Genomic DNA, 27,595 nt, shown 5'->3' with positions numbered 1-27,595 from the left:
CTGTGAGTTTCCTAGAATTTAGGGGTTTCAAACATAAAATAGAAGCATACTCACCTGCCCCTATCCCCCGCGACTGCCATCCAATGGCCTCTTTTTCACAGTTGCTCTTTGCTTTCTCTGTTGTGCCATTCCTGAAGGAAAGTCTCGCTTGGCCAATCACTGGCCACACTGGTGACGAACCTCGTCCAGTCATTGGCTGAGTGGGCAATTCCTTCAAGGGCGTCAAAGGAGGAAGAGAGCAGCCGGAGTCGGGAGCCATTGGAACAGCAGCGGCAGACAGGTGAGTATGCTTTATATTTTATATTATAATGGAATTGAATGGTTTTCGGTCTGATCTGTAATAACTGATCCTAAACAGCAGCCGGTGTTCGACTCCACTTTGTGTCTTCCAGGGCCACAAACTATCACAAAATAATATAATGGGTCATCTAGCTGGGTTGGTATCAGTAGGGAACCTCAGGACAGAAAAAGCAGTGGAGTTACAAGGGACCGTCTAAGGGTCAAAGATCAGAAGGTCAATAATTCAGACATCTTGGCTATGAGATCCCGTATAACCAGAACCAACCAGAAGAATGGGTTGGGAGAATATACAGGTGACCATACACTACTATAGGGGAAACGCTGAATAATAGGACGCTCATTTATAGGTGACCATACACTACTATAGGGGAAACACTGAATAATAGGACGCCCATTTATCGATGACCATACACTACTATAGTGGAAACACTGAATAATAGGACGCCCATTTATAGGTGACCAGACACTACTATAGGGGAAACGCTGAATAATAGGACGCCCATTTATACTTGACCACACACTACTATAGGGGAAATACTAAATAATAGAACACACATTTATAGATGACCATACACTATTATAGGGGAAACACTAAATAATAGGACGCTCATTTATAGGTGACCACACACTACTATAGGGGAAATGCTAAATAATAGGATGCCCATTTATAGGTGACCATACACTACTATAGGGGAAACACTGAATAATAGGACGCACATTTAGAGATGACCATACACTACTATAGGGGAAACACTGACTAATAGGACGCCCATTTATAGGTGACCATACACTACTATAGGGGAAACACTGAATAATAGGACGCCCATTTATAGGTGACCATACACTATTATAGGGGAAACGCTAAATAATAGGACGCCCATTTATAGGTGACTGTCACGATTCGGCTGGCTGGAGGTGGATCCTCTGTGCCAGAGAGGGATTGGCGTGGACCGTGTTGGTGGACCGGTTCTAAGTTGCTACTGGTATTCACCAGAGCCCGCCGCAAAGCGGGATGGTCTTGCAGCGGCGGTAGCAACCAGGTCGTATCCACCAGCAAAGGCTCAACCTCTCTGACTGCTGAAGATAGGCGCGGTACAAGGGAGTAGACAAGAGCAAGGTCGGACGTAGCAGAAGGTCAGGGCAGGCAGCAAGGATCGTAGTCAGGGGCAACGGCAGGAGGTCTGGAACACAGGCTAGGAACACACAAGGAAACGCTTTCACTGGCACAATGGCAACAAGATCCGGCGAGGGAGTGCAGGGGAAGTGAGGTATACATAGGGAGTGCACAGGTGAGAATACTGATTAGGCCTGCTGCGCCAATCAGTGGCGCAGTGGCCCTTTAAATTGCAGAGACCCGGCGCGCGCGCCCTAAGGAGCGGGGCCGCGCGCGCCGGGACAAAACCGACGGGGAACGGGTCAGGTACGGGAGCCGGGATGCGCATCGCGAGCGGGCGCCTCCCGCATCGCGAATCGCATCCCGGCTGAGAGAGATATTGCAGCGCACCCGGTCAGCAGGTCTGACCGGGGCGCTGCAATTGCGAGGATGTTGCGAGCGCTCCGGGGAGGAGCGGGGACCCGGAGCGCTCGGCGTAACAGTACCCCCCCCCCTTGGGTCTCCCCCTCTTCTTGGAGCCTGAGAACCTGAGGATAAGACTTTTGTCTAGGATGTTGTCCTCAGGCTCCCAGGATCTCTCTTCTGGGCCACAGCCTTCCCAATCCACCAACAAAAATGTTTTTTCCTCTGACCGTCTTGGAGGCCAGGATCTCCTTCACGGAGAAGACGTCAGAAGAACCGGAAACAGGAGTGGGAGAAACAAGTTTGGGAGAGAAGCGGTTAATGATGAGTGGTTTAAGGAGAGAGACATGGAAGGCATTGGGAATACGAAGAGAAGGAGGAAAAAGGAGTTTGTAAGAGACAGGGTTAATCTGGCACAAGACTTTGAAAGGACCAAGATAGCATGGTCCCAGTTTGTAACTGGGGACACGAAAGCGGACATATTTAGCGGAGAGCCATACCTTGTCCCCGGGAGCAAAAATGGGGGGAGTTCTTCTTTTCTTATCGGCAAACCTTTTCATGCGGGATGAAGCCTGTAAAAGAGAATTTTCGGTCTCTTTCCATATGGTGGAAAGATCACGAGTCACTTCATCCACAGCGGGCAAACCAGAGGGCAAGAGAGTAGGGAGGGGGGGAAGAGGGTGACGGCCGTACACCACGAAAAATGGGGACTTAGCAGAAGATTCGGAGATTCTGAAGTTGTATGAGAATTCGGCCCATGGTAGAAGATCTGCCCAGTCATCCTGGCGAGAGGAAACAAAATGCCGTAAATAGTCACCCAGGACCTGATTAATTCTTTCTACTTGCCCATTGGATTGGGGATGATAAGAAGAAGAGAAGTTTAATTTAATCTTGAACTGTTTACAGAGGGCCCTCCAGAATTTAGACACGAATTGGACGCCTCTATCCGAGACGATCTGCGTGGGCAAACCGTGAAGGCGAAAAATGTGTACAAAAAATTGCTTTGCCAACTGAGGCGCTGAAGGAAGACCAGGAAGAGGAATAAAATGTGCCATCTTGGAAAATCGATCAACGACCACTCAAACAACAGTGTTGCCACGGGATGAGGGCAAGTCAGTAATAAAGTCCATACCAATCAGAGACCAAGGCTGTTCGGGGACAGGCAGAGGATGAAGGAGGCCAGCAGGATTCTGGCGAGGAGTCTTATCCCGGGCAAAGACAGTACAGGCCCGCACAAAATCAACAACATCCGTCTCCAGAGTCGGCCACCAATAAAAACGAGAGATGAGTTGCAAGGATTTTTTGATGCCCGCATGACCTGCGAGGTGGGAGGAGTGTCCCCATTTGAGAATCCCGAGACGCTGGCGTGGAGAAACGAAGGTCTTCCCTGGAGGAGTTTGCCTGATGGAGGCTGGAGAAGTGGAGATCAGACAGTCAGGAGGAATGATGTGTTGCGGAGAGAGCTCTACTTCAGAGGCATCCGAGGAACGAGAGAGGGCATCAGCCCTAATGTTCTTGTCGGCAGGGCGAAAATGAATTTCAAAGTTAAAACGGGCAAAGAACAACGACCACCTGGCCTGGCGAGGGTTCAGTCGTTGGGCAGACTGGAGATAGGAGAGATTCTTGTGATCAGTGTATATGATAACTGGAAATTTTGATCCCTCCAGCAGATGCCTCCATTCCTCAAGCGCCAATTTAATGGCCAGTAGTTCTCGATCCCCGATGGAATAGTTTCTCTCCGCCGGGGAGAAGGTCCTAGAAAAAAACCCACAAGTCACAGCATGCCCGGAAGAATTTTTTTGTAGAAGGACAGCTCCAGCTCCCACTGAGGAGGCATCTACCTCCAATAGGAAGGGTTTAGATGGGTCAGGTCTGGAGAGCACGGGAGCAGAAGAAAAGGCAGACTTGAGATGTTTAAATGCGTCTTCCGCTTGGGGAGACCAGGACTTGGGATTGGCATTTTTCTTGGTTAAAGCCACAATAGGAGCCACAATAGTGGAAAAGTGTGGAATAAATTGTCTGTAATAATTGGCGAACCCCAAAAAAACGTTGGATAGCACGGAGTCCGGAGGGGCGTGGTCAATCTAATACAGCAGCTAGCTTATCTGGGTCCATTTGTAGTCCCTGGCCAGAGACCAAGTATCCTAGGAAAGGAAGAGATTGACATTCAAAGAGACATTTCTCCATTTTGGCATAAAGTTGATTGTCTCGAAGTCTCTGAAGAACCATGCGGACATGCTGGCGGTGTTCTTCTAAGTTGGCAGAAAAAATCAGAATATCGTCCAGATAAACCACAACACAGGAATATAAGAGATCACAAAAAATTTCATTAACAAAGTCTTGGAAGACGGCAGGGGTGTTGCACAGGCCAAAGGGCATGACCAGATACTCAAAGTGTCCATCTCTGGTGTTAAATGCAGTCTTCCATTCGTCCCCCTCCCTGATGTGGATGAGATTATAAGCACCTCTTAAGTCCAGTTTGGTAAAGATGTGGGCACCTTGTAGGCGATCAAAGAGTTCCGAGATAAGAGGTAAGGGGTAGCGGTTTTTTACCGTGATTTTATTAAGTCCGCGGTAATCAATGCAAGGACGTACGGAGCCATCTTTTTTGGACACAAAAAAAAATCCAGCTCCGGCAGGAGAGGAGGATTTGCGGATAAACCCCTTTTTTTTAATTTTCCTGGATGTACTCTGACATGGCAAGAGTCTCTGGAGCAGACAGAGGATAGATTCTGCCCCGGGGTGGAGTAGTACCCGGGAGGAGGTCAATAGGACAGTCATAAGGCCTGTGAGGAGGTAAAGTCTCAGCTTGCTTTTTGCAAAACACGTCAGCATAGTCCATATAAGCCTTAGGAAGACCGGGTACAGGGGGAACCACAGGGTCACGGCAGGGAGTACTGGGAACCGGTTTAAGACAGTCCTTGAGACAAGAAGTACCCCAGTTCTTGATTTCTCCTGTGGACCAATCAAGGGTTGGGGAATGGCGTTGAAGCCACGGTAATCCAAGAAGAATTTCGGAAGTGCAGTTGGAGAGGACCAAAAATTCAATTTTTTCGTGATGAGGTCCGATGCACATTAGGAGAGGTCCCGTGCGGTAACGCACGGTACAGTCCAATCTTTCATTGTTAACAGAATTGATGTAGAGGGGTCTGGCGAGACTGGTCACCGGGATGTTAAACCTGTTGATGAGAGAGGCCAAAATAAAATTTCCTGCAGATCCGGAATCCAAGAAGGCCATAGCAGAGAAGGAGAAGGTAGAGGAAGATATCCGCACAGGCACAGTAAGGCGTGGAGAAGCAGAGTTGACGTCAAGAACTGTCTCACCTTTGTGCGGAGTCAGCGTACGTCTTTCCAGGCGGGGAGGACGGATAGGACAATCCTTCAAGAAGTGTTCGGTACCGGCACAGTACAGGCACAGATTCTCCATGCGGCGTCGTGTCCTCTCTTGAGGTGTCAAGCGAGACCGGTCAACTTGCATAGCCTCCACGGCGGGAGGCACAGGAACGGATTGCAGAGGACCAGAGGAGAGAGGAGAAAAAATGCCTCGTGCGAACAAAGTCCATATCCTGGCGGAGCTCCTGACGCCTTTCGGAAAAACGCATGTCAATGCGGGTGGCAAGATGAATAAGTTCATGCAGGTTAGCAGGAATTTCTCGTGCGGCCAGCACATCTTTAATGTTGCTGGATAGGCCTTTTTTAAAGGTCGCGCAGAGGGCCTCATTATTCCAGGATAATTCGGAGGCAAGAGTACGGAATTGGATGGCGTACTCGCCAACAGAAGAATTACCCTGGACCAGGTTCAGCAGGGCAGTCTCAGCAGAAGAGGCTCGGGCAGGTTCCTCAAAGACACTTCGAATCTCCGTGAAGAAGGAGTGTACAGAGGCAGTGACAGGGTCATTGCGGTCCCAGAGCAGTGTGGCCCATGACAGAGCTTTCCCAGACAGAAGGCTGACTACGAAAGCCACCTTAGACCTTTCAGTAGGAAACTGGTCCGACATCATCTCCAAGTGCAGGGAACATTGCGAAAGAAAGCCACGGCAAAACTTAGAGTCCCCATCAAATTTATCCAGCAAGGATAATCGTAGGCCGGAAGCGGCCATTCGCTGCGGAGGAGGTGCAGGAGCTGGCGGAGGAGATTGTTGCTGGAGTTGTGGTAGTAACTGCTGTAGCATCACGGTCAGTTGAGACAGCTGGTGGCCTTGTTGCGCTATCTGTTGCGACTGCTGGGCGACCACCGTGGTGAGGTCGGCGACAACTGGCAGTGGGACTTCAGCGGGATCCATGGCCGGATTTACTGTCACGATTCGGCTGGCTGGAGGTGGATCCTCTGTGCCAGAGAGGGATTGGCGTGGACCGTGTTGGTGGACCGGTTCTAAGTTGCTACTGGTATTCACCAGAGCCCGCCGCAAAGCGGGATGGTCTTGCAGCGGCGGTAGCAACCAGGTCGTATCCACCAGCAACGGCTCAACCTCTCTGACTGCTGAAGATAGGCGCGGTACAAGGGAGTAGACAAGAGCAAGGTCGGACGTAGCAGAAGGCCAGGTCAGGCAGCAAGGATCGTAGTCAGGGGCAACGGCAGGAGGTCTGGAACACAGGCTAGGAACACACAAGGAAATGCTTTCACTGGCACAATGGCAACAAGATCCGGCGAGGGAGTGCAGGGGAAGTGAGGTATAAGTAGGGAGTGCACAGGTGAACACACTAATTAAGCCTGCTGCGCCAATCAGTGGCGCAGTGGCCCTTTAAATTGCAGAGACCCGGCGCGCGCACGCCCTAAGGAGCGGGGCCGCGCGCGCCGGGACAAGACCGACGGGGAACGGGTCAGGTACGCGAGCGGGCGCCTCCCGCATCGCGAATCGCATCCCGGCTGAGAGAGATATTGCAGCGCACCCGGTCAGCAGGTCTGACTGGGGCGCTGCAATTGCGAGGATGTTGCGAGCGCTCCGGGGAGGAGCGGGGACCCGGAGCGCTCGGCGTAACAGTGACCATACACTATTATAGGGGAAACGCTAAATAATAGGACGCTCATTTATAGGTGACCATACACTACTATAGGGGAAACACAGAATAATAGGACGCCCATTTATAGGTGACCATACACTACTATAGGGGAAACACTGAATAATAGGACGCACATTTATTGGTGACCATACACTACTATAGGGGAAACGCTAAATAATAGGACGCCCATTTATAGATGACCATACACTACTATAGTGGAAACGCTGAATAATAGGACGCCCATTTATAGGTGACCATACACTACTATAGAGGTAACGCTGAATAATAGGACGCCCATTTATAGGTGACCATACACTACTATAGGGGAAAAGCTAAATAATAGGACGCCCATTTATAGGTGACCATACACTACTATAGGGGAAACACAGAATAATAGGACGCCCATTTATAGGTGACCATACACTACTATAGGGGAAACGCTAAATAATAGGACGCCCATTTATAGGTGACCATACACTACTATAGGGGAAACACAGAATAATAGGACGCCCATTTATAGGTGACCATACACTACTATAGAGGTAACGCTGAATAATAGGATGCTCATTTATAGGTGACCATACACTACTATATGGAAAACGCTAAATAATAGGACGCTCATTTATAGGTGACCATACACTACTATAGGGGAAACACTGAATAATAGGACGCCCATTTATAGGTGACCATACACTATTATAGGGGAAACGCTGAATAATAGGACGCCCATTTATAGGTGACCATACACTATTATAGGGAAAACGCTGAATAATAGGACGCCCATTTATAAGTGACCATACACTACTATAGGGGAAACACTGAATAATAGGACGCCCATTTATAGGTGACCATACACTATTATAGGGGAAACGCTGAATAATAGGACGCCCATTTATAGGTGACCATACACTATTATAGGGAAAACGCTGAATAATAGGACGCCCATTTATAGGTGACCATACACTACTATAGGGGAAACGCTGAATAATAGGACGCCCATTTATAGGTGACCAAGTAATAGTCTTCAGAGGTCACGAACCAGTAGAGGGAGGTCACTAATTCACCATTTCTCCCCCATTTATTTTGTTATTGTTATATATTATTTTTATTTTTCAGATGTATATCACCAGCACCATTAAAGCCAAAGGGACACGACTCGCCAAACCTGTCCTCTGCCTGGGCTTGATGTGTCTGGCATTTCTTACCGGAATAAACAGAGTGGCGGAATATCGCAACCATTGGTCGGATGTCATAGCCGGGTTCCTTATTGGAATATCAATAGCCGTGTTTCTGGTAGGTAAAGACACTTCTCTATAGTAAATTCTTCATAAAATTTAATCACATGTCCGCGGACAAGACTCGTGGTCACCCCAGACGAAGCTCAGTGTAGGGGGCCAAGCCTGTTGGCTGTCTGGGCCTTGTGGTTCCACAGCTGGTCACAATATACATGTTGAATGGCCAGAGGGCTTCTGCAGGTTATCCCCATGCTCTGTAGGACTAACCAGTGCTGAGGGGGCTACAGAAGTAGGGGGTATGGATAATAATATTCCCCTGATGTAGTCTTAAAGGGGTATTCCAGTGCTCCGGCATTCTGAATATCATGATGTCATGGTCACACCCTCTTGTGATGTCACGCCATGACCCTCCATTCATGTCTATGGGAGGGGGCGTGTCAGCTGACACGGAGGGGCTTTGTGTGACATTGCGAGGGGGCGTGGCCATGATGTCACAACCATTATCATTGGGTGCGGGACCCCCACGATCAGACATCATATCCCCTATCCTTTGGATAGAGGATTAGATGTCTAGCAGCGGAGTACCCCTTTAAGTGGGAAAGCGCAGATCCGTAGAATATGTACTGTGTTCTCTAACCTTTTTGAAGTGTCATTCGAACCTAAAAGTCTCTATCTTCACTGAGGGTTTACTCACAGATGATGAGCTGCAATGCCGACTGCGGGGTACAGGCCCTGTGAGGGAGATGCAGTCGGTCAAGGGCTTTTCTAGGGTTTTTTCACATTAATATACTGAATTTGTATCATGTAAAATGGAAATCCTCAAAGGGGTTGTGCGCTGCTCTGCCTTTCGGAGCTCTGCTCGCAGCGTCCGGAAGTTCATTACTCCGAATGCTGTGTGCGGGCTTCCGTCTTCGCGGCCGCCCCCTCGTGACGTCACGCCCGCCCCCTCAACCAAAGTTTATGGGAAGGGGGCGTGACAGCGGTCGCGCCCCCTTCCCATAGACTTTCGTTGAGGGGGCGGGCTTGATGTCAAGAGGGGTCGGGCGTGACGTCACGAGGGGGCGGCCGCGAAGACGGAAGCCCGCACACAGCATTCGGAGTAATGAACTTCCAGACGCTGCGAGCGGAGCTCCGAAAGGCAGGGCAGCGCACAACCCCTTTAAGAAGTGTGAATGGGAGTGCGGAATCCCATAGAAGTCTATTGGGCTTTAATTTGAGGCAGAATTGCGCAAGTGGAAATTCGGCTGTGTGAATAGACCCTAACAGATCCTTTATGTTACGAGATGTCTGTCTCTCTACAGGTCGTCTGTGTGGTTAACAATTTTAAGGGACGACAGTCAGAACAGGAGAAGTCGCCCATTGATAATTTGGCGCAGATGCCGATGATCAGTATTCCCCGGGTAGAAAGTCCTTTGGAAAAGGTAAGTTCCTTCCGTCCCATTACCCGTTTCCTCATTTTATCGGTGTCTTTCAATGGGATTTTTTGATCTGATAAGTAAAAAAATAGGAATTTGTTACAAAAAATTAATTGTCTGGAGAGAGTTACTTTTTATTAAATATTTCTTTAGCAAATATCTCAGTGTCTGGCGGGCGGCTTAACCCCTCGTCTGCTGCTGGTGCAGAGGCAACCATGCGCTGAGCAGGATACAGAGTCATGGCTGACTACACTGATTGTTACATAGGACTGCCGGTCTGCGGATCCACCACATCGGTCTATGTACTGAGGAGGAAGCGTCAAAACAAGAATATCTCTACTTTCCGCCCTTATTTTTATTGCTAGTTTGTTAGTTGTATGTAACCATGGAGACGCATATGTGTGCGGAGGAGCTGAATACACAAAATAGTGACATAACTTTAAAGGAGTACTCAGCTGCTCAGCATTTGGAACTAACTGTTCCGAACGCTGGAGCCCGCGCCAGGAGCTCGTGACGTCATAGCCCCGCCCCCTCATGACACCATGCCCCTCCCTCTCAATGCAAGTCTAGGCTGTCACGACCCCTCCCATAGACTTGCATTGAGGGGGAGGGGCGTGGTGTCATGAGGGGGCGGGGCTATGACATCACGAGCTCCCGGCGCCTGCTCCAGCATTCGGAACAGTTTGCTCCAAACACTGAGCAGCGGAGTACCCCTTTAATTAAGACTATTTACTTATTTTTTTTCAGTTTTAGATGGATCAGGCTGGGATTACGCTGTATTTTAGCCGGATGCATCAGAGGTATACACATCGGGAGAACTTGCAGTTCATACCTTTAATGGAAGAAGCAACTTTTGGCCGATGGCAAGGGACAGGCAGGATAGAAAACCACTGAGGGCCCCAACACCTACCCAGTCAGGGGGGGTCCAATTGCTGGATCTCTGGGATAGCAAACAACACTTTTATCTGTAAGCGCATCTTTAGGTCACACTTGCAGGTGAAAGTTTACCCTGTAGGAGACCCTTGGGCCTGTAGGAGACACCTATTTAAATTAGGGGGGGGGCAACTATTTACACTAGGGAGCACATTTCTAATCTATGGGCAACTATCTATACTAAGAGGCATCTATCTGAACTTAGGGACAACTATAAACTCGGAGGGGACACATTTTTAAACTGGGGGGCAACTATTTATACTAGGGGCCACCGATCTAAACCAGGGGGGAATTATCTACTTCCTAGGGGGTATCAGTCTGTACTGGGGAGAAACTTAAAATTTTCTTGGCAGTACTTATCTTCAGTACAGTGGAGGTAACTGTCTACTGGGGGGCACCTGTTTACCAAGAGGCATTATTACCATTTGGTGTACTATTGGTGGGGAAAAGGCCAGGTTTGTACTGGAAAAGTGTGTCCCACTGATTCAGTGAATACGAGTCATGGAAGGAGATATTGTCACGGTGGTCAGAATAGAAAAGAAAAGAGAGATAATGAGTCCAATCAGAAGACACCACCTGTATTGGGGTCTGTTGGGTCTTTGTAGAGTGTGTTCTATATGGTAACAGTATAGTGGTATTATTCAGCCACTGTACAGGTGGCGGTATTATTTATCCCTGGGATACTGTTAATATTGGTAATGATGGTCTTGGTTATAGGATTTGGTCAGTAACAGTATAATGGTAATATGTATGGTGACAATATTCCTTCTTATATACTGGTATTATTGGTAATATTGGCCAGTATACAGGATTTGGTCAGTAACAGTATAATGGTAATATGTATGGTGATAATATTTCTCCTTGTATACTGGTATTATTGGTAATATTTGTTTCAGTATACAGGATTTGGTCAGTAACAGTATAATGGTAATATGTATGGTGATAATATTTCTCCTTGTATACTGGTATTATTGGTAATATTGGTCTCAGTATACAGGATTTGGTTAGTAACAGTATAATGGTAATATGTATGGCGATAATATTCCACCTTGTATACTGGTATTATTGGTCTCAGTATACAGGATTTGGTCAGTAACAGTATAATGGTAATATGTATGGTGATAATATTTCTCCTTGTATACTGGTATTATTGGTAATATTGGTCTCAGTATACATGATTTGGTTAGTAACAGTATAATGGTAATATGTATGGTGATGATATTCCTTCTTATATACTGGTATTATTTATTGGTTCGTTAGTTTTATCTGCCTAGGGCATGACAATACCTTGTCCTGACTATGCTGAGACTTCTACCTTTGTATAGGCATATAGGGGATACCTTGCTCTGTATTGATACTGCAAGTATAGTAAAGATCAGTTCACACTAAGGAAATGCAGCGAGGAAGATTATTCTGTGGAGCAAAAATTATGCGGTTTGAAGCTTGTGTCAATAGGCACTGTTATTTGACGAATGGAACTTTCCTGATGTATTATGGTTAAAAATGTAACATTTGTCGTTATCTGCCAAAATCCAAATCTTAGTCGGAAGTTCTGTTGCAGAACTCCCAATGCTTAAACTGAGCACTGTTACCCACTGAAATTAACAGGGGGCGGTGCAAGTAGGACTTGGAATTCCCTCCATAATGTGAACAGGGCTTAAAGGGGTACTCCGGTGAAAATTTTTTTCTTTTAAATCAACTGGCTCCGGAAAGTTAAACAGATTTGTAAATTACTTCTATTAAAAAAATCGTAATCCTTCCTGTACTTATTAGCTGCTGAATACTACAGAGGAAATTATTTTCAATTTGGAATGCTCTCTAATGACATCATGAGCACAGTGCTGTCTGCTGACGTTATAATAATAATAATAATAAGTCTTTATTTATTGTTGTCCTTAGTGGGATTTGAACCCATGGCCCCAGCACTGCAAGGCAGCAGTGCTAACCACCACCACCATGCTGCCCTTAGCATGCATCTGCTATGCACGGTTGCTAAAATGGACAGAGATGTCAGCAGAGAGCACTGTGCTCGTGATGTCATCAGTGTTCCAAAAATAAAGGAATGTCCTCTGTAGCATTCAGCAGCTAATAAGAACTGGAAGGATTAAGATTTTTTAATAGAAGTAATTTACAAATATGTTTAACTTTCTGGCACCAGTTGATTTAAAAGAAAAAAGGTATTCACCGGAGTACCCCTTTAAAAGGGTACTCTGCTGAAAACATAGGGGATAACATGTTAGCTCGTGGGGGTCCGCCGCTGGGGACCCCCGTGATCTCCGGGCCGGCAGCAGTGGCATATGAAACACAGAAGCTTGCAGCTTCCGCATTCGTGAAGTCACACCACACCCCCTCCATTCATGTCTATGGAAGGGGCCGTGACAGCTAGAACATAGCCGTCACTCCTCCTCCCATAGACGTGAATGGAGGGGGCGTGGCAGCTGGCATTACCAGTCATTGGGCATGGAGTGGAGTTTGCTCCGTGCACCGAATGGCAGGGGTGCCGCAGCGGAGATTGTGAGAGTCCCAATCAGTGGGACTCTGTTTTCAGGGGAGTACCCCTTTAAGTGTCATCATCAGATCTTCTCCAGGAAAGATGGGTAATTGGGCTCCATACTGAGTCCTTCTCCCCTGTAGTTTTGCTTCTTAATACAATATGTGTATCATCAGGAGCGCCGCTCAGGAGAAGAAGAGAAAGGATTCTTCCTGGGGAAGCTCCAATAATAGTGTCCATATATATGCAGTGATGTCACTGGAGCCCCTCCCCCGAGGAGTCTGTGCTGGGCCGATTCTTTGGCATTCATCACCCATAACATCAGCTCAATGGATCCTGTTGGCTGGGATAGCGGTATATACTATACTATCTGGTAAACTGACATATATTAAGCCATATGGGGGCCCAATGGGCACTATCCTGGCCTTTGTCCGACAGTAGAAGCCAATGGAAATGTTTAACGTGTACATTATATTTTACCATAATTACTTCCGTGCTACAAAACATCAAGTCCGTAAGATACAAAATTCAGACCCAGCCGACAGAATGCGGATGGCGAAACTTTAATAGAACTCATTATTATTTCAATATCACTCGGGTTTTGTAGAGCGTGAAATGATTTCTGCAAACAAGAAGATTCCGGGAGAAAAACAACAAGAAACTATAATCGGAAACTTAAACAAAACTGTGCCACAATGTGCCCCGTGGACCCGCGAGAATAATTGGGTCATATCAAAGACAATATAACAAGTTAATTTATATTATCAGCCAATCATCTGACAGGTAATCATGTGACCCGATCATGTGACCCAGTCATGTGGGTTATTATTGCATCTTATAGATGCGCAGGGATAAGGATTTGTTAATCTCTTCCAATGAGGACGATCATAGGACGTTCTCTGGACCTGACGCCGTGGACGCACAGAGTTAAAAGGGTACTCTGCCCCTAGACATCTTATCCCCTATCCAAAGGAGGGGATGAGATATCCAATCGCGGGGGGGGCGTTGCTGCTTCTCCAAGCTAGGAAACCTTTGAGTCTCCGAGTTCGATAAAACAAACAATATACATAGTCAGTCACTGGCCAGAAACAGAACGGGAATACAAAAAACAGAACAGATAAACCAGACAGGATACAAATACTAAGAGGGCAGAATATAGTGTATTAACAAACAGTTCACTAACCGGAATCCAGATAAACGGCAGACATGGGTAAATGAACAAGACTAGGCATGATACAAGTATACAGCAGAAACCAGGAATTGCAGGGGATGAGCAGAAGAACTGAGAGCTGGAACGCTAAACTGATCAGGTAACATAGGACACTATTCACACTGGGACACAGAACTAACAAACTGGACCCCCCACTCCACAAAAGGAGTAGACGGCATAATAAAGCAAAATAGAGTACTAGCCAGTGGGGCACACACCACCGTGTGATCAGGACGCTGACCTGGTAGGAAACAGAAATATAAAAACATAAAACAGGACTTGAACCAGATGAGTCAAAATAGACTCCAGGATAATAATTACATATAGAGCACAGGTAACACTAGACTAGACTAACACAGTGTGAACACAGACTAAGCAGAACGACATACTAATCCTAAAACCGACAAATGAAGCAGACTAAAATCTACAAGAAACAAGACTATTTAATGATGGCTAAGACTCAGATAAAATCACAAGGTAAATAAAAGGAAAAATGCTCAAGCAGACATAGTCAGAGTATTGCACAAACAGACATAATAGTAGCATTATTGCACAAAATAACCAGCAGCGAATCCAGGAGAATTCTGGTCAAAATAGACACACCTGAGTTCTCATTCGTTCAGAGTATTAACTATTTCCTATCCAGGGAGAATAGCAAACTGCTCTGAACATACTAGTGTGTAAAAACACACCTAAACATACAAAAACAAACAAACGGACATTACAAGGGCTTTATAAGGTATCTTTAGGGGTGTATTTATAGAGGGGTGCAATAGGTTTATAAGGTATCGTCAGGGGTTTATATATAGAGGGATGCAGTGGGCTTTATAAGGCGTGACCAATTGGTTTTTGCAGCATAACGGAGCCGTTGCGACTTGGTCTCGGCTGAGCCCACTTTCCTTTCCTCCCCCCCACGATCCTCTGTACCATTGGACTTAGAATAAACCAAGACACGTTGCTGTAAAGGGTGAGTGCTGTGTTTTTTCTATTTTTCGTGACTTTCAACACTGTGTCTCAAAATAGTACTCTGCACCCCCATGCAACTAGTACAGTAATCCCATTTATACACCCGCAACTATCAGGTACCAGAGCCAAGATCTTTTCTCTATTTGCATAGGGCTTTATAAGGTATCTCCAGGGGCATAATACAGGGGATGAAGAGGGTTTTATAAGGTCTCCTCAGGGGTGTATCTATAGAGGGGTGCAGAGGGTACAGTTGAACTCAGTCTGAGGGGCCATAAGGTTTCTCTGTCCTATATGGGGAGGTCAGTACTATACACAATACATTATAGGGGGCTCTGTTACAGCTGTTGCCCTCGGGGTATCTTGGCTGTTGGTATCTATTAATCCGTGACACAAATCATGCAGAATTATTCAGCGAGTCTGTGATATTCCTCCGGACTCCGCCGCCCCCAGCACGTTCTCTTATTAATTCTTACCTTGTAAATATTTGTTTTCAGGTCTCAGATCCACAGGCAATGAATATGCATGAGATCTGGTCTCCTGAATGTGGTGCAGGCGCGTTGTACTGTGCCACCATATGTGGAGTAAATGATACACATTCCAACCTTGAGTCAATAGATGTATTTTCTCCATGGTAACCGCAGTGCGGGGAGCAGCGTTATTCTCCTGCCGTGTAATCTCCCATCCATCCTCCCTTATCCGGTCCATTACAGTCCCTAGATCAGTCATAGAAACATAGAATGTGTCGGCAGGAAAGAACCATTTGGCCCAATAATCTGAATCCTATCAATAGTCCCTGGCCCTAATTTATATGAAGGATAGCCTTATATCTATCTCTATCTTATATGAAGGATAGCCTTATACCTATCTCTATCTTATATGAAGGATAGCCTTATACCTATCTCTATCTTATATGAAGGATAGCCTTATATCTATCTCTATCTTATATGAAGGATAGCCTTATACCTATCCCTATCTTATATGATGGATAGACTTATACCTATCCCTGTCTTATATGAAGGATAGCCTTATACCTATCCCTATCTTATATGAAGGATAGCCTTATACCTATCTCTATCTTATATGATGGATAGACTTATACCTATCCCTGTCTTATATGAAGGATAGCCTTATACTTATCCCTATCTTATATGAAGGATAGCCTTATACCTATCTCTATCTTATATGAAGGATAGCCTTATACCTATCCTCATCTTATATCAAGGATAGCCTTATCTCTATCCCTATCTTATATGAAGGATAGCCTTATCTCTATCCCTATCTTATATGAAGGATAGCCTTATACCTATCTCTATCTTATCTGAATGATAGCCTTATACCTATCCTTATCTTATATCAAGGATAGCCCTATCTTATATGAAGGATAGCCTTATACCTATCTGTATCTTATATGAAGGATAACCTTATACGTATCCCTATCTTATATGAAGGATAGCCTTATACCTATCTCTATCTTATAAGAAGGATAGCCTTATGCTTATCCCTATCTTATATGAAGGATAGCCATGTGCCTATCTCTATCTTATATGAAGGATAGCCTTATGCCTATCTCTATCTTATATGAAGGATAGCCTTATACCTATCTCTATCTTATATGAAGAATAGCCTTATGTCTATCCCTATCTTATTTGAAGGATAGCCTTATACCTATCTCTATCTTATATGAAGAATAGCCTTATGTCTATCCCTATCTTATTTGAAGGATAGCCTTATACCTATCTCTATCTTATATGGAGGACAGTCTTATGCTTATCCCTATCTTATATGAAGGATAGCCTTATACCTATCTCTATCTTATATGAAGGATAGTCTTATATCTATCCCTATCTTATATGAAGGATAGCCTTATGTCTATCCCTATCTTATATGAAGGAAAGCCTTATGTCTATCCCTATCTTATATGAAGGATAGCCTTATACCTATCTCTATCTTATATGAAGGATAGCCTTATACCTATCCCTATCTTATATGAAGGATAGCATTATACCGATCTCTATCTTATATGAAGGATAGCCTTATACCTATCTCTATCTTATATGAAGGATAGCCTTATTCCTATCTCTATCTTATATGAAGGATAGCCTTATGTCTATCCCTATCTTATATGAAGGATAGCCTTATACCTATCTCTATCTTATAAGAAGCATAGCCTTATGCTTATCGCTATCTTATATGAAGGATAGCCTTGTGCCTATCTCTATCTTATATGAAGGATAGCCTTATACCTATCTCTATCTTATATGAAGGATAGCCTTATGTCTATCCCTATCTTATATGAAGGATAGCCTTATACCTATCCCTATCTTATATGAAGGATAGCCTTATACTTATCCCTATCTTATATGAAGGATAGCCTTATACCTATCCCTATCTTATATGAAGGATAGCCTTATGCTTATCCCTATCTTATATGAAGGATAGCCTTATGCTTATCCCATGCATTTTTAAACTCCTTCACTGTATTTGCAGCGACCACTTCTGCAGGAAGACTATTCCATGCATCCACTACTCTCTCAGTAAAGTAATACTTCCAGATATTACTGCAGAAATCTTTTCCCCACACAGACTTGGCATTACGTGGGCCATAATAATTCTGCAATAGCCCCCCCCCCCCCCCGCCCCCACCAGAAGGGCCATGAAAACTATACACATTAAAGTGACTGCTGTTCAGGTAAGAGAATTCATTCAAAAATTTTCAGACGCATTTGATCATATTATGATTCAGTAAACAGTTTGATTTGTATGGAACCATAAAGGGGTTCTCCTCCCCTATAACATATCTGATCGTGGGGGTCCTGCGGCTTGGGCCCCCGGCGATCTCCCTGCTGCACCCAACGCCCCCTCCCATAGGCTTGCAGTGAGGGGGCGTGGCCATGACGCCTTGAGCGGGGCGTGACTGTGATGTCACGAGCCTCCGCCCAGCATTGCCAGTCATCCGTCACACCCCTTCCATAGACTTGCATTGAGGGGGCGTGGCCGTGATGTCACGAGGGGTGTGTGACTGTGACGTCAAGAGCTTCCGCCCCGCATCGCCAGTCATCCAGCACGGAGCGATGTTGGCTCTGTGCCCCTGATGTCTGGGGTGCCGCAGCCGAGATCGCGGCGGTCCCCAGCGGCGGGACCCCCGCGATCAGATATCTTATCCCCTATCTTTTGTATAGGGGATAAGAAGTCTAGGGGCAGAGTACCCCTTTAATGGGTCACTTTAGAATCTTTAGGACCGTGCTGTACTGTGCCATCTCCTCCCCAGGTGACGCACCCGGCATGATGGAGAACGTCACCCATCAGACCAGGCGTCTTCTTCCATTGCTTCACGCTCCAGTTCTGATGCTCATTGAAGACACTTGGCGATTGACAAGGGTCACGTGGGCTCTGACCAGTCTGTGGGGCCCAATACACAACAAGCTGTGATGTCCTGTGTGATCTGATGGTCAGCTCTTCTATGGGATTTGACCAGACAGGCTAGCCTTCACCATCCCCCTCCACACACATTAATGAGTCTTTTTTCCCCTTTGGTCAGCGGTTGCCCTTCCTTGGACCCCATGACCCTGTCCCCGGGCCCTGGTTGGCCTTTTATGGACACTTTTGGTTGATACTAAGCACTAGGTACCAGGAACTCCTCATAAGACCGCCCGCTCTTGAGATAATCTGACCCCGGAGTCTACACTTCACTATTCGGCCCCGGTCACAGTCGCTCAGATCCTTACACTTCATGAACTGACCGCTCACTTGTCCTAATATAACTCATTTACCGACAGGCGCCATTGTCACTAGATAATCCATGGTATTCACTTGACCTGTCAGTGGTTTTATCGTTTCGGCTGGGCAATGTATACTATGTTTTCCAGTTGTGTTTTTCCGTTTTGCCCTTGTGGGCGGCGAGGTCGGATCCCATGGTTGATCGATTTCATTATAATTTTGAATGATGTTTCAGGGGGACACATTGGGATTAATGGCGGCTTTTAAATAGTTAATGAAGGGTAATAACTACATAAGCAAACAGACTGATGGTATGACGAATCGCCGCAGCGGTGTAGACCATACAGCCCGGAGCCCAGGGGAGCATTAAACATGGTTAATAAACGGCGCCGCTGATTTCTATCTCATTGTAAATTAACACATCTCAGCACCAGACAGCGAATACCGCACGGCTGTGAGATATAATACTGCAACACTGAGAAATCATTGAGAATGGACGGACACAAGTGCGGAATCACTATAATCGTGGCGTTAATACAATATGTGCCGGCAAATACAGAGAATACAATTACAGATCAAAGAAAAAAATAATTAAAAGGTTATTTGGAGCTTCGAAACGTAGGAGTTTCCATTGTTTCCATCAAAAAATAAGAAGAATAAAAACCCTTGATGGGAGAAGGGGTTGAAGGGGTACTCCACTGCCTCAGCATTTGGGACATTTAGTTCTGCACTCTGGCTTCGGGGGTCGCCACGCCCCTTGTGAAGTCACACCACGACCCCTCAATGCAAGTCTATGGAGAGGGCGTGGCGACCCCTGAAGCCTGTACCCAGCATTCAGAACTAAACATTCCGAACACCAAGGCAGTGGAGTACCCCTTTAACCCCTTCTCCCATCAATGATTTTTGCCCTGTTTGTGACTCCTCCTCATACAAGGGCTTGTTTTTTGCAGGAACAATTGTATTTTTAAATGACGGCCTTCATAACAACTTACCATAAATCATTTTTATAGGATTTAGTTTTTGCACTTTAGACTGATATGAAATTTTTTTTTCCTGCAGATTAGTTCAATTACAGCGATACTCAATTTATGGAATTTTTGTGTTTAAAAAAAACAACAACAAAAATAAATAAATTAAAAAAAGAAATGCTTTGAATCCCCATATTCTGATCCCTATAACTTTTTCATCTATGGAGCTGTATGGTGGCGCTTTTTTTTTGTCCCGTGACCTGGACTTTGTATTGGTGCCATGTGGGTGTTGATGGACTTTGTATAGGTGCCATGTTGGTGTTGATTGACTTTGTATTGGTGCCATGTTTGTGTTGATGGACTTTGTATTGGTGCCATGTTGGTGTTGATGGACTTTGTAATGGTGCCATGTTAGTGTTGATGGACTTTGTATTGGTGCCATGTTGGTGTTGATGGACTTTGTACAGGTGCCATGTTGGTGTTGATGGACTTTGTACTGGTGCCATGTGGGTGTTGATGGACTTTGTATTGGTGCCATGTTGGTGTTGATGGACTTTGTATTGGTGCCATGTGGGTGTTGATGGACTTTGTATTGGTGCCATGTTGGTGTTGATTGACTTTGTATTGGTGCCATGTGGGTGTTGATGGACTTTGTACTGGTGCCATGTTGGTGTTGATGGACTTTGTACTGGTGCCATGTTGGTGTTGATGGGCTTTGTATTGGTGCCATGTGGGTGTTGATGAACTTTGTATTGGTGTCATGTTGGTGTTGATGGACTTTGTATTGATGCCATCTTGGTGATGATATGCTTTGTATTGGTGCCATGTTGGTGTTGATGGACTTTGTAATGGTGCCATGTTGGTGTTGATGGACTTAGTATTGGTGCCCTGTTGGTGTTGATGGACTTTGTATTGTTGCCAAGTGGGTGCTGATGGACTTTGTATTGGTGCCATGTTGGTGTTGATGGACTTTGTATTGGTGCCATGTGGGTGTTGATGGACTTTGTATTGGTGCCATGTTGGTGTTGATGGACTTTGTATTGGTGCCATGTTGGTGTTGATGGACTTGTAATGGTGCCATGTTGGTGTTGATGGACTTTGTACAGGTGCCATGTTGGTGTTGATGGACTTTGTACTGGTGCCATGTTGGTGTTGATGGACTTTGTACTGGTGCCATGTTGGTGTTGATGGACTTTGTATTGGTGCCATGTGGGTGTTGATGAACTTTGTATTGGTGCCATGTTGGTGTTGATATGCTTTGTATTGGTGCCATGTTGGTGTTTATGGACTTTGTAATGGTGCCATGTTGGTGTTGATGGACTTAGTATTGGTGCCCTGTTGGTGTTGATGGACTTTGTATTGTTGCCAAGTGGGTGCTGATGGACTTTGTATTGGTGCCATGTTGGTGTTGATGGACTTTGTATTGGTGCCATGTTGGTGTTGATGGACTTTGTATTGGTGCCATGTTGGTGTTGATGGACTTTGTATTGGTGCCATGTTGGTGTTGATGGACTTTGTATTGGTGCCATGTTGGTGTTGATGGACTTTGTATTGGTGCCATGTTGGTGTTGATGGACTTTGTATTGGTGCCATGTGGGTGTTGATGGACTTTGTATTGGTGCCATCTTGGTGTTGATGGACTTTGTATTGGTGCCATGTTGGTGTTGATGGACTTTGTATCGGTGCCATCTTGGTGTTGATGGACTTTGTATTCGTGCTATGTTGGTGTTGATGAACTTTGTATTGGTGCCATGTTGGTGTTGATGGACTTTGTATTGGTGCCATCTTGGTGTTGATGGATTGTGTGTGATCAGTTTTAATTTCTTTCTGAAATGTGATGCAGGAGACTGAGGAGAGCGTCCATTGTGCGATGCTTCCGTTCTGCGTTGCGTGTTCTGTGTATATAGCAGTGGTTATGGCTGTTGATTGCTGCACAATGCTGAGCCCCCCAACCATTCACTTGAACTTGGGTCTGGAGACCCCTGTTTTTCCTCACTGAATGTTCACGGTAAGGAGTGTTTAAAGGGGTACTCCGCCCCTAGACATCTTATCCCCTATTCAAAACGAACGCTGGGTGCTGCACAGAGATTGTGGGGGTCCCAGTGGTGGGACCCCTGGGATCAGACATCTTATCCTCCATCCTTTAAATAGGGGATAAGATTTTAGGTGCGGAGTACCCTTTAAAAGACAGGGAAGGTCAGTCATGGGGACTATTCAATGTGTATAGGGCTGACAGAGTCCACAAAGCACCTTACCCGCTGCCTTCAACCGTCCCATAGAGTTTGATGGACAGGCAGTCCTCGTGTTTGACCCCTCTCCGTTCACAATCCCCCCATGTATCTATTATTTATTGTCTTTTCTATAAACAGGTGATAAATGTGCAAAACGCCCTTGAATATGAATACATTAAAGGGTACTCCGCCCCTAGACAAGATGTCTGATCATTGGAGTCCTGCCGCTGGGACCTCCCTCCATCTCTGTGCAGCACCTGGTGTTCATTTACAATGCTAGGTGCAGACGGCGGGGGTCGTGATGTCACTGCAACGCCCCTTGTGACATCAGGCCACACCTCCTCAATGTTAGTCTATGGGAGGAGGGGTGGTGGCCGTCACGCCTCCTCGCTGCCCACTCCAAGCGTACAGAGTTAAATGTTCTGAATGCTGGGGCAGCGGAGTACCCCTTTAATGTAGAATCACGTAAACTTATTCCTAGTCTTGTACCAAGACAATATCACACTATAGTAAGCCATGTTGTCATAGCAGATATAACCTTAAAAGGGTTCTCTACCATAAGGTGACCTTAGTACTTACCTGTCAGACAGTAATGGACATGCTTAGGAAGGATTTGTCTTGGTGCTAAATGGCTGTATTGTGAGTCCACCATAACACTGCTAATTTATTTTTGTGGAATGGCTCTTTCCTGTTGGAGTTCCCTCCCTCCAACTACAAGTTCCGGGATCCCTTGTTTGTAAGTGTGAGGTCATTTTTCTCCCTCCCACACATCACCTACCTCATTTATTAAAGCACAGATAAGCTGCCTTCCATGCTGTGCTGTGAATAATAGACCAGTGTTTTCTAACCAGGGTGCCTCCAGCAGTTGCAAAACTACAATTCCCTGCACAATGATTCACCCTTAAATCCAGCAGTCGCTTCCGCCATTGAAACACAGACAGGCTTCCTCTGAACACCTGACTAGTGATGTAATGTCTTGGGCCACACTGCGACCTGGGAAAACCTGAGACGGCACTTAGGGCAAAGATCACAGAACATCACACACAGGTACAGGCACTATATTGTGCACTACACTAATTTTACGCCCCTGTAGCATAGTCAAATAAAACAAAAATCCTGGAATACCCCTTTAATATCTCACAGATTAAATAAATTTCCCCTCCCGCCTACAAGATGTTATCAGCCACATTTCGCATAATGCCTCCCTTAAGTCTTATAATGCACAATTTCATTGTGATGCTTCATTGTGTTCTTCATTGTTGCCTCCTTGGTTCCCATAATCACCAAGGCCAAGAATATAGAAAGGAATTACGACCAAGTGACCGCAACTAGAGGCGGAAGGGGGTGTTACATGAATATACTGGAGAACGGCCATTAAAGGGGTACTCCTGCCCTAAGACATCTTATCCCCTATACAAAGGATAGGGATAAGATGTCTGATCGCGGGGAATCCCCACAATCTAGCATGCAGCACCCACCTGTGAGCACTGCAGGAAACGCTGGAGGCTCAAAGTCTTGTGCCTCCTGACCACGGGGACGGAGTATTGGGACATCATGACTCCTCCCCCGTGTGACATCATGCTTCGCCCCTCAATGCAACTCTATAGGAGGGGGTGTGACTTCATGACTCTGCCCCCGTGTGATGTCATGCCCCGCCCCCTCAATGCAAGTCTATGGGAGGGGGCGTGACATCATGATTCGGCCCCTGTGGGACATCACACCCCGCCCCCTCAATGCAAGTCTATGGGAGGGGGCATTACATCATGACTCCACCCCTGTGTGACGTTACGCCTGCCCTTTCAATGCAAGTCTAGACTTGTATTGAGGGGGTGGGGCATGACATCACACGGGGGGGAGGGTGGAGTCGTGACATCACCATACTCCAGCCCCGTGGTCGTAACACTTCACACTCTGAGCCTCCAGCGCTGCAGAATGCTCACAAAGGTGGGTGCGGAATGAAAGTTTGCGGGGGTCCCCAGCGGCGGGGCCCCGCCATCAGACATCTTATGCCCTATCCTTTGGATAGGGGATAAGAGGTCTTAGGGCAGGAGTATTCCTTTAAAGTCATAACAGCTCAGGTCCACCAGGGTTGGCTTCCTCTTACAGTGGGGGTCTTCTTCTAGAGGAGGGGTCCCTCCATCACATTGGCGTGTCCTACTGGGGCTCATGGATGGGCCTTCATGGATGACCCCAGTGTGGTGTCCCGGCACTGTATTTCATACTGTACCTTTGTAGAGGTCCCCATAGTCAGAGTCCCTAGGAACGTCGGGGTCCCTCTTCTGTAGTTATCCCCTTGTCACCCCTTAGTTAGTTCATATTTGTATAGGAATTCATATAAGTATAAATATGTATATATTCAAATGCCTACCTGTTCAGCGTAGCAGGACCTGCGGGTCACATGATTAGGTTAGAACTCTATGGTTTTGCTAAAGGACCTTTGGTGGTTCTCATGACGTGTTCACCCACAATGCACTGTAACGGTGAGTGACAGTTGTTATGGACCAATTCAAAACGTCCGGCCCCTGCCCATATAAGGGACCCGCGCCATCTTGGTCCCTCCCTTGGGTTGCTGACTCTGGAAGAGGTAGGATCTCCGCAGCTTACAAGACGATTTACTAGGCCAAAGCCTTGCGGCCTCGGCCTCTAACATAGCGGATAGACTAAGCAATTCCCCGCTACTCCCCGCAAGATCACTGGACCTAAATACTCCCCTAAATCCAGCGGATCTCTGCTGTACAATCCTTAAGAAGCTAAGTTGAACTTATCTGATCCCAACCAACTGTCAATCGCTGCTCAGCTATATATAGAGACTCTGTTATCTGGACTGTTACTATTGCTACATGTACAGAAATTCTTCAGTAAAAGTTCCTGCAAGTTTTCAGTTAACAGCGGTTGTGGACAATCCTTTATTTCTGCATCACCTATTGCTCTTGGGAAGGATGGCAATAGGCCTATCAAGAATACAGCATTTAACCCTCACCCTGGCGTCACGTGTAACAAGGGTTAACAGCGCCCTTTACTATTCTGAACAGCAACACCCTAACTACCCTACACCCCACAAGGCTTTATCCCCCAAGGTTACCACACCAGTAAATACCATTGTTGGAGCGCTCACAGAGCACGGTATGTACGGTACATGTCAGGCCGGCTCCTCTCGATACATTTATCGTTCAGCTAATTACGGTTTATGTAAATTCTCATCACTGTTGATTTCTGTTTATAGTTCATGAGTGAAAGTAATTTAGTCTTAGTGTAAAGTGATTATAACGAGCGACTGCCGGAGACGGTAACGATTCTCTAAACATCTCTGGTGAATGACGGCTACAGAGTTACTGAATGTGACATCTAATAAACCAAAAAGATCTCTGCCGGAGTGAACAGAGCCCACGCGTAATGTGCAGGACCGGCGCCCCCTATAGGCAAAAGAAGCAGCAGCCTAGAGCGCCCTCCTGATGGGGGCGCCGATCTGCTACTGCAGGAAAGATAAACAGCACCACCCCACATCAACTCCGCCCCGGGAAGGAGATTACACGAGGAGGAGGTTTGTTACAGTGTGTCACCCAAGTAGTAAGGGGATTACATGAGGAGGAGGCTTGTTACAGTGAGTCACCCCAGTAGTAAGGAGATTACATGAGGAGGAGGTTTGTTACAGTGTGTCACCCCAGTAGTAAGGAGATTACATGAGGAGGAGGTTTGTTACAGTGTGTCACCCCAGTAGTAAGGAGATTACATGAGGAGGAGGTTTGTTACAGTGTGTCACCCCAGTAGTAAGGAGATTACATGAGGAGGAGGTTTGTTACAGTGAGTCACCCCAGTAGTAAGGAGATTACATGAGGAGGAGGTTTGTTACAGTGTGTCACCCAAGTAGTAAGGGGATTACATGAGGAGGAGGTTTGTTACAGTGTGTCACCCCAGTAGTAAGGAGATTACATGAGGAGGAGGTTTGTTACAGTGTGTCACCCAAGTAGTAAGGGGATTACATGAGGAGGAGGATTGTTACAGTGTGTCACCTCAGTAGTAAAGGGATTACATGAGGAGGAGGTTTGTTACAGTGTGTCACCCCAGGAGTAAGAAGATTACATGAGGAGGAGGTTTGTTACAGTGTGTCACCCCAGTAGTAAGGAGATTACATGAGGAGGAGGTTTGTTACATTGTGTCTCCCCAGTAGTAAGGAGATTACATGAGGAGGAGGTTTGTTACAGTGTGTCACCCCAGTAGTAAGGAGATTACATGAGGAGGAGGTTTGTTACAGTGTGTCACCCCAGTAGTAAGGAGATTACATGAGGAGGAGGTTTGTTACAGTGTGTCACCCCAGTAGTAAGGAGATTACATGAGGAGGGGGCGTCAGAGGGTGGACAAATGGGTGGAGTTTGCTTTTGCCTAGTGTGGCAAAAATCTATGCTCCAGCCCTGGTAATGTGGGGGTGCGGTTGAACCTAGAGGACATTTATAAATAGTGTTGAAGCAGTAAGTGCAAAATGACCAACAATCGGTAGGTGGTCCAGCAGAAATGAGAGATGCCCCGCATCCTCTCTGCTATGCCATGACATAGTGCTGGTGTAACTACCCTGAACTGAACAGGCTGTCCCTGTGTTGCGCTGATCATTAACACAGTACAGTATAGACAGCATGTTGGAGGAGGAGGAGTTAGTGATACAATAAATAAGCTTCCAGGGTGCTGTGTGAGCAGAAAGGATAGAAACAGCAGCAGCACAGCAAACAAGGGGTTACACTAAGCACTGAACTACTGCTGCTTAGATGAGAGGGAAGATTTGATTTATCTTTCAGGGATAGTGAGGATCCTCTGGAGGAGGGAGACATGCGCACAGCTTGCTGATGCACAGCCCTGGCTCTCTCTCTCTTTCAGCCCATACTAACAATCCCCCTGTTCCGCACCCCATTAATACAACCACCACCACTCCCTGTGTTCTGTCTATATATAAGCAGTGAAACCTCATCCAGTGCTATATCCTGGTCTTTCTGTTCCTAAAGACACCACGCCCCCTCCCATAGACATGAATTGAGGAGGCGTGACATCACGATCACGGCCTCCGGCTCCGAGTGTTCTGAACAAAATGTTCAGAATGCTGGAGCACTGGCGCACCCCCTTAAAGGGGTACTAGGCAAAAAATAAAAATGCTACAGAAGCCTACATTATTTCTTGCACCTGTTTTAAAATCACAAATATCTGCTTTTTGGGGTCCGTAGTCCTCTCTCCTGCCATTTCCTCCCACTACTTCTTGATTGAGCAGTTGCTTAGTACTACAATTCCCAGAATGCATTGCTTTCCCTCAGCTCTTCATCACAGTCTTCCCAACCTGCCTACTCCCCTCCCACAGCACTCCTGCCAGTTCCCCACCTAGGACTGCTGCAGAATGTTTCAGCACACAACAAACTATTGTTCTACATTCAGAAAATCTGCAGCACCTGCTGTACCATTTCCTGTCTGCTCCTCTGCCGGTGGCACTGCTCAGCACAAGGCAGCACGCTGTAAACACACCTCATTATTCACTAAATTTCCCAATAATTATATATATGTGTATATGACAGGGAGCTGGTGATGTAACTGTAGGGGCTGGTCAGAGGTGGTGACTTCACTCAGGTGGGTGGAGC

General features: G+C 46.2%; 1 protein-coding gene across 1 annotated transcript in view; it reads left to right on the top strand.

Moving 5' to 3' along the window:
- Positions 1 to 27,595, top strand: part of PLPPR5 (phospholipid phosphatase related 5) — a 207,701-nt gene that overhangs the window by 164,067 nt on the left and 16,039 nt on the right. Inside the window, exons 4-5 of the mRNA XM_056523108.1 lie at positions 7,934 to 8,110; positions 9,354 to 9,473. Coding sequence (XP_056379083.1) covers positions 7,934 to 8,110; positions 9,354 to 9,473 — 297 coding nt within the window. The remainder of the gene's footprint in view (positions 1 to 7,933; positions 8,111 to 9,353; positions 9,474 to 27,595) is intronic.

Source organism: Hyla sarda, chromosome 6, assembly GCF_029499605.1.
Source record: "Hyla sarda isolate aHylSar1 chromosome 6, aHylSar1.hap1, whole genome shotgun sequence".
Lineage (NCBI taxonomy): Eukaryota > Metazoa > Chordata > Amphibia > Anura > Hylidae > Hyla > Hyla sarda.
Note: the sequence above shows the minus strand (reverse complement) of the source record. Positions and strands in the feature narration are given on the sequence as shown.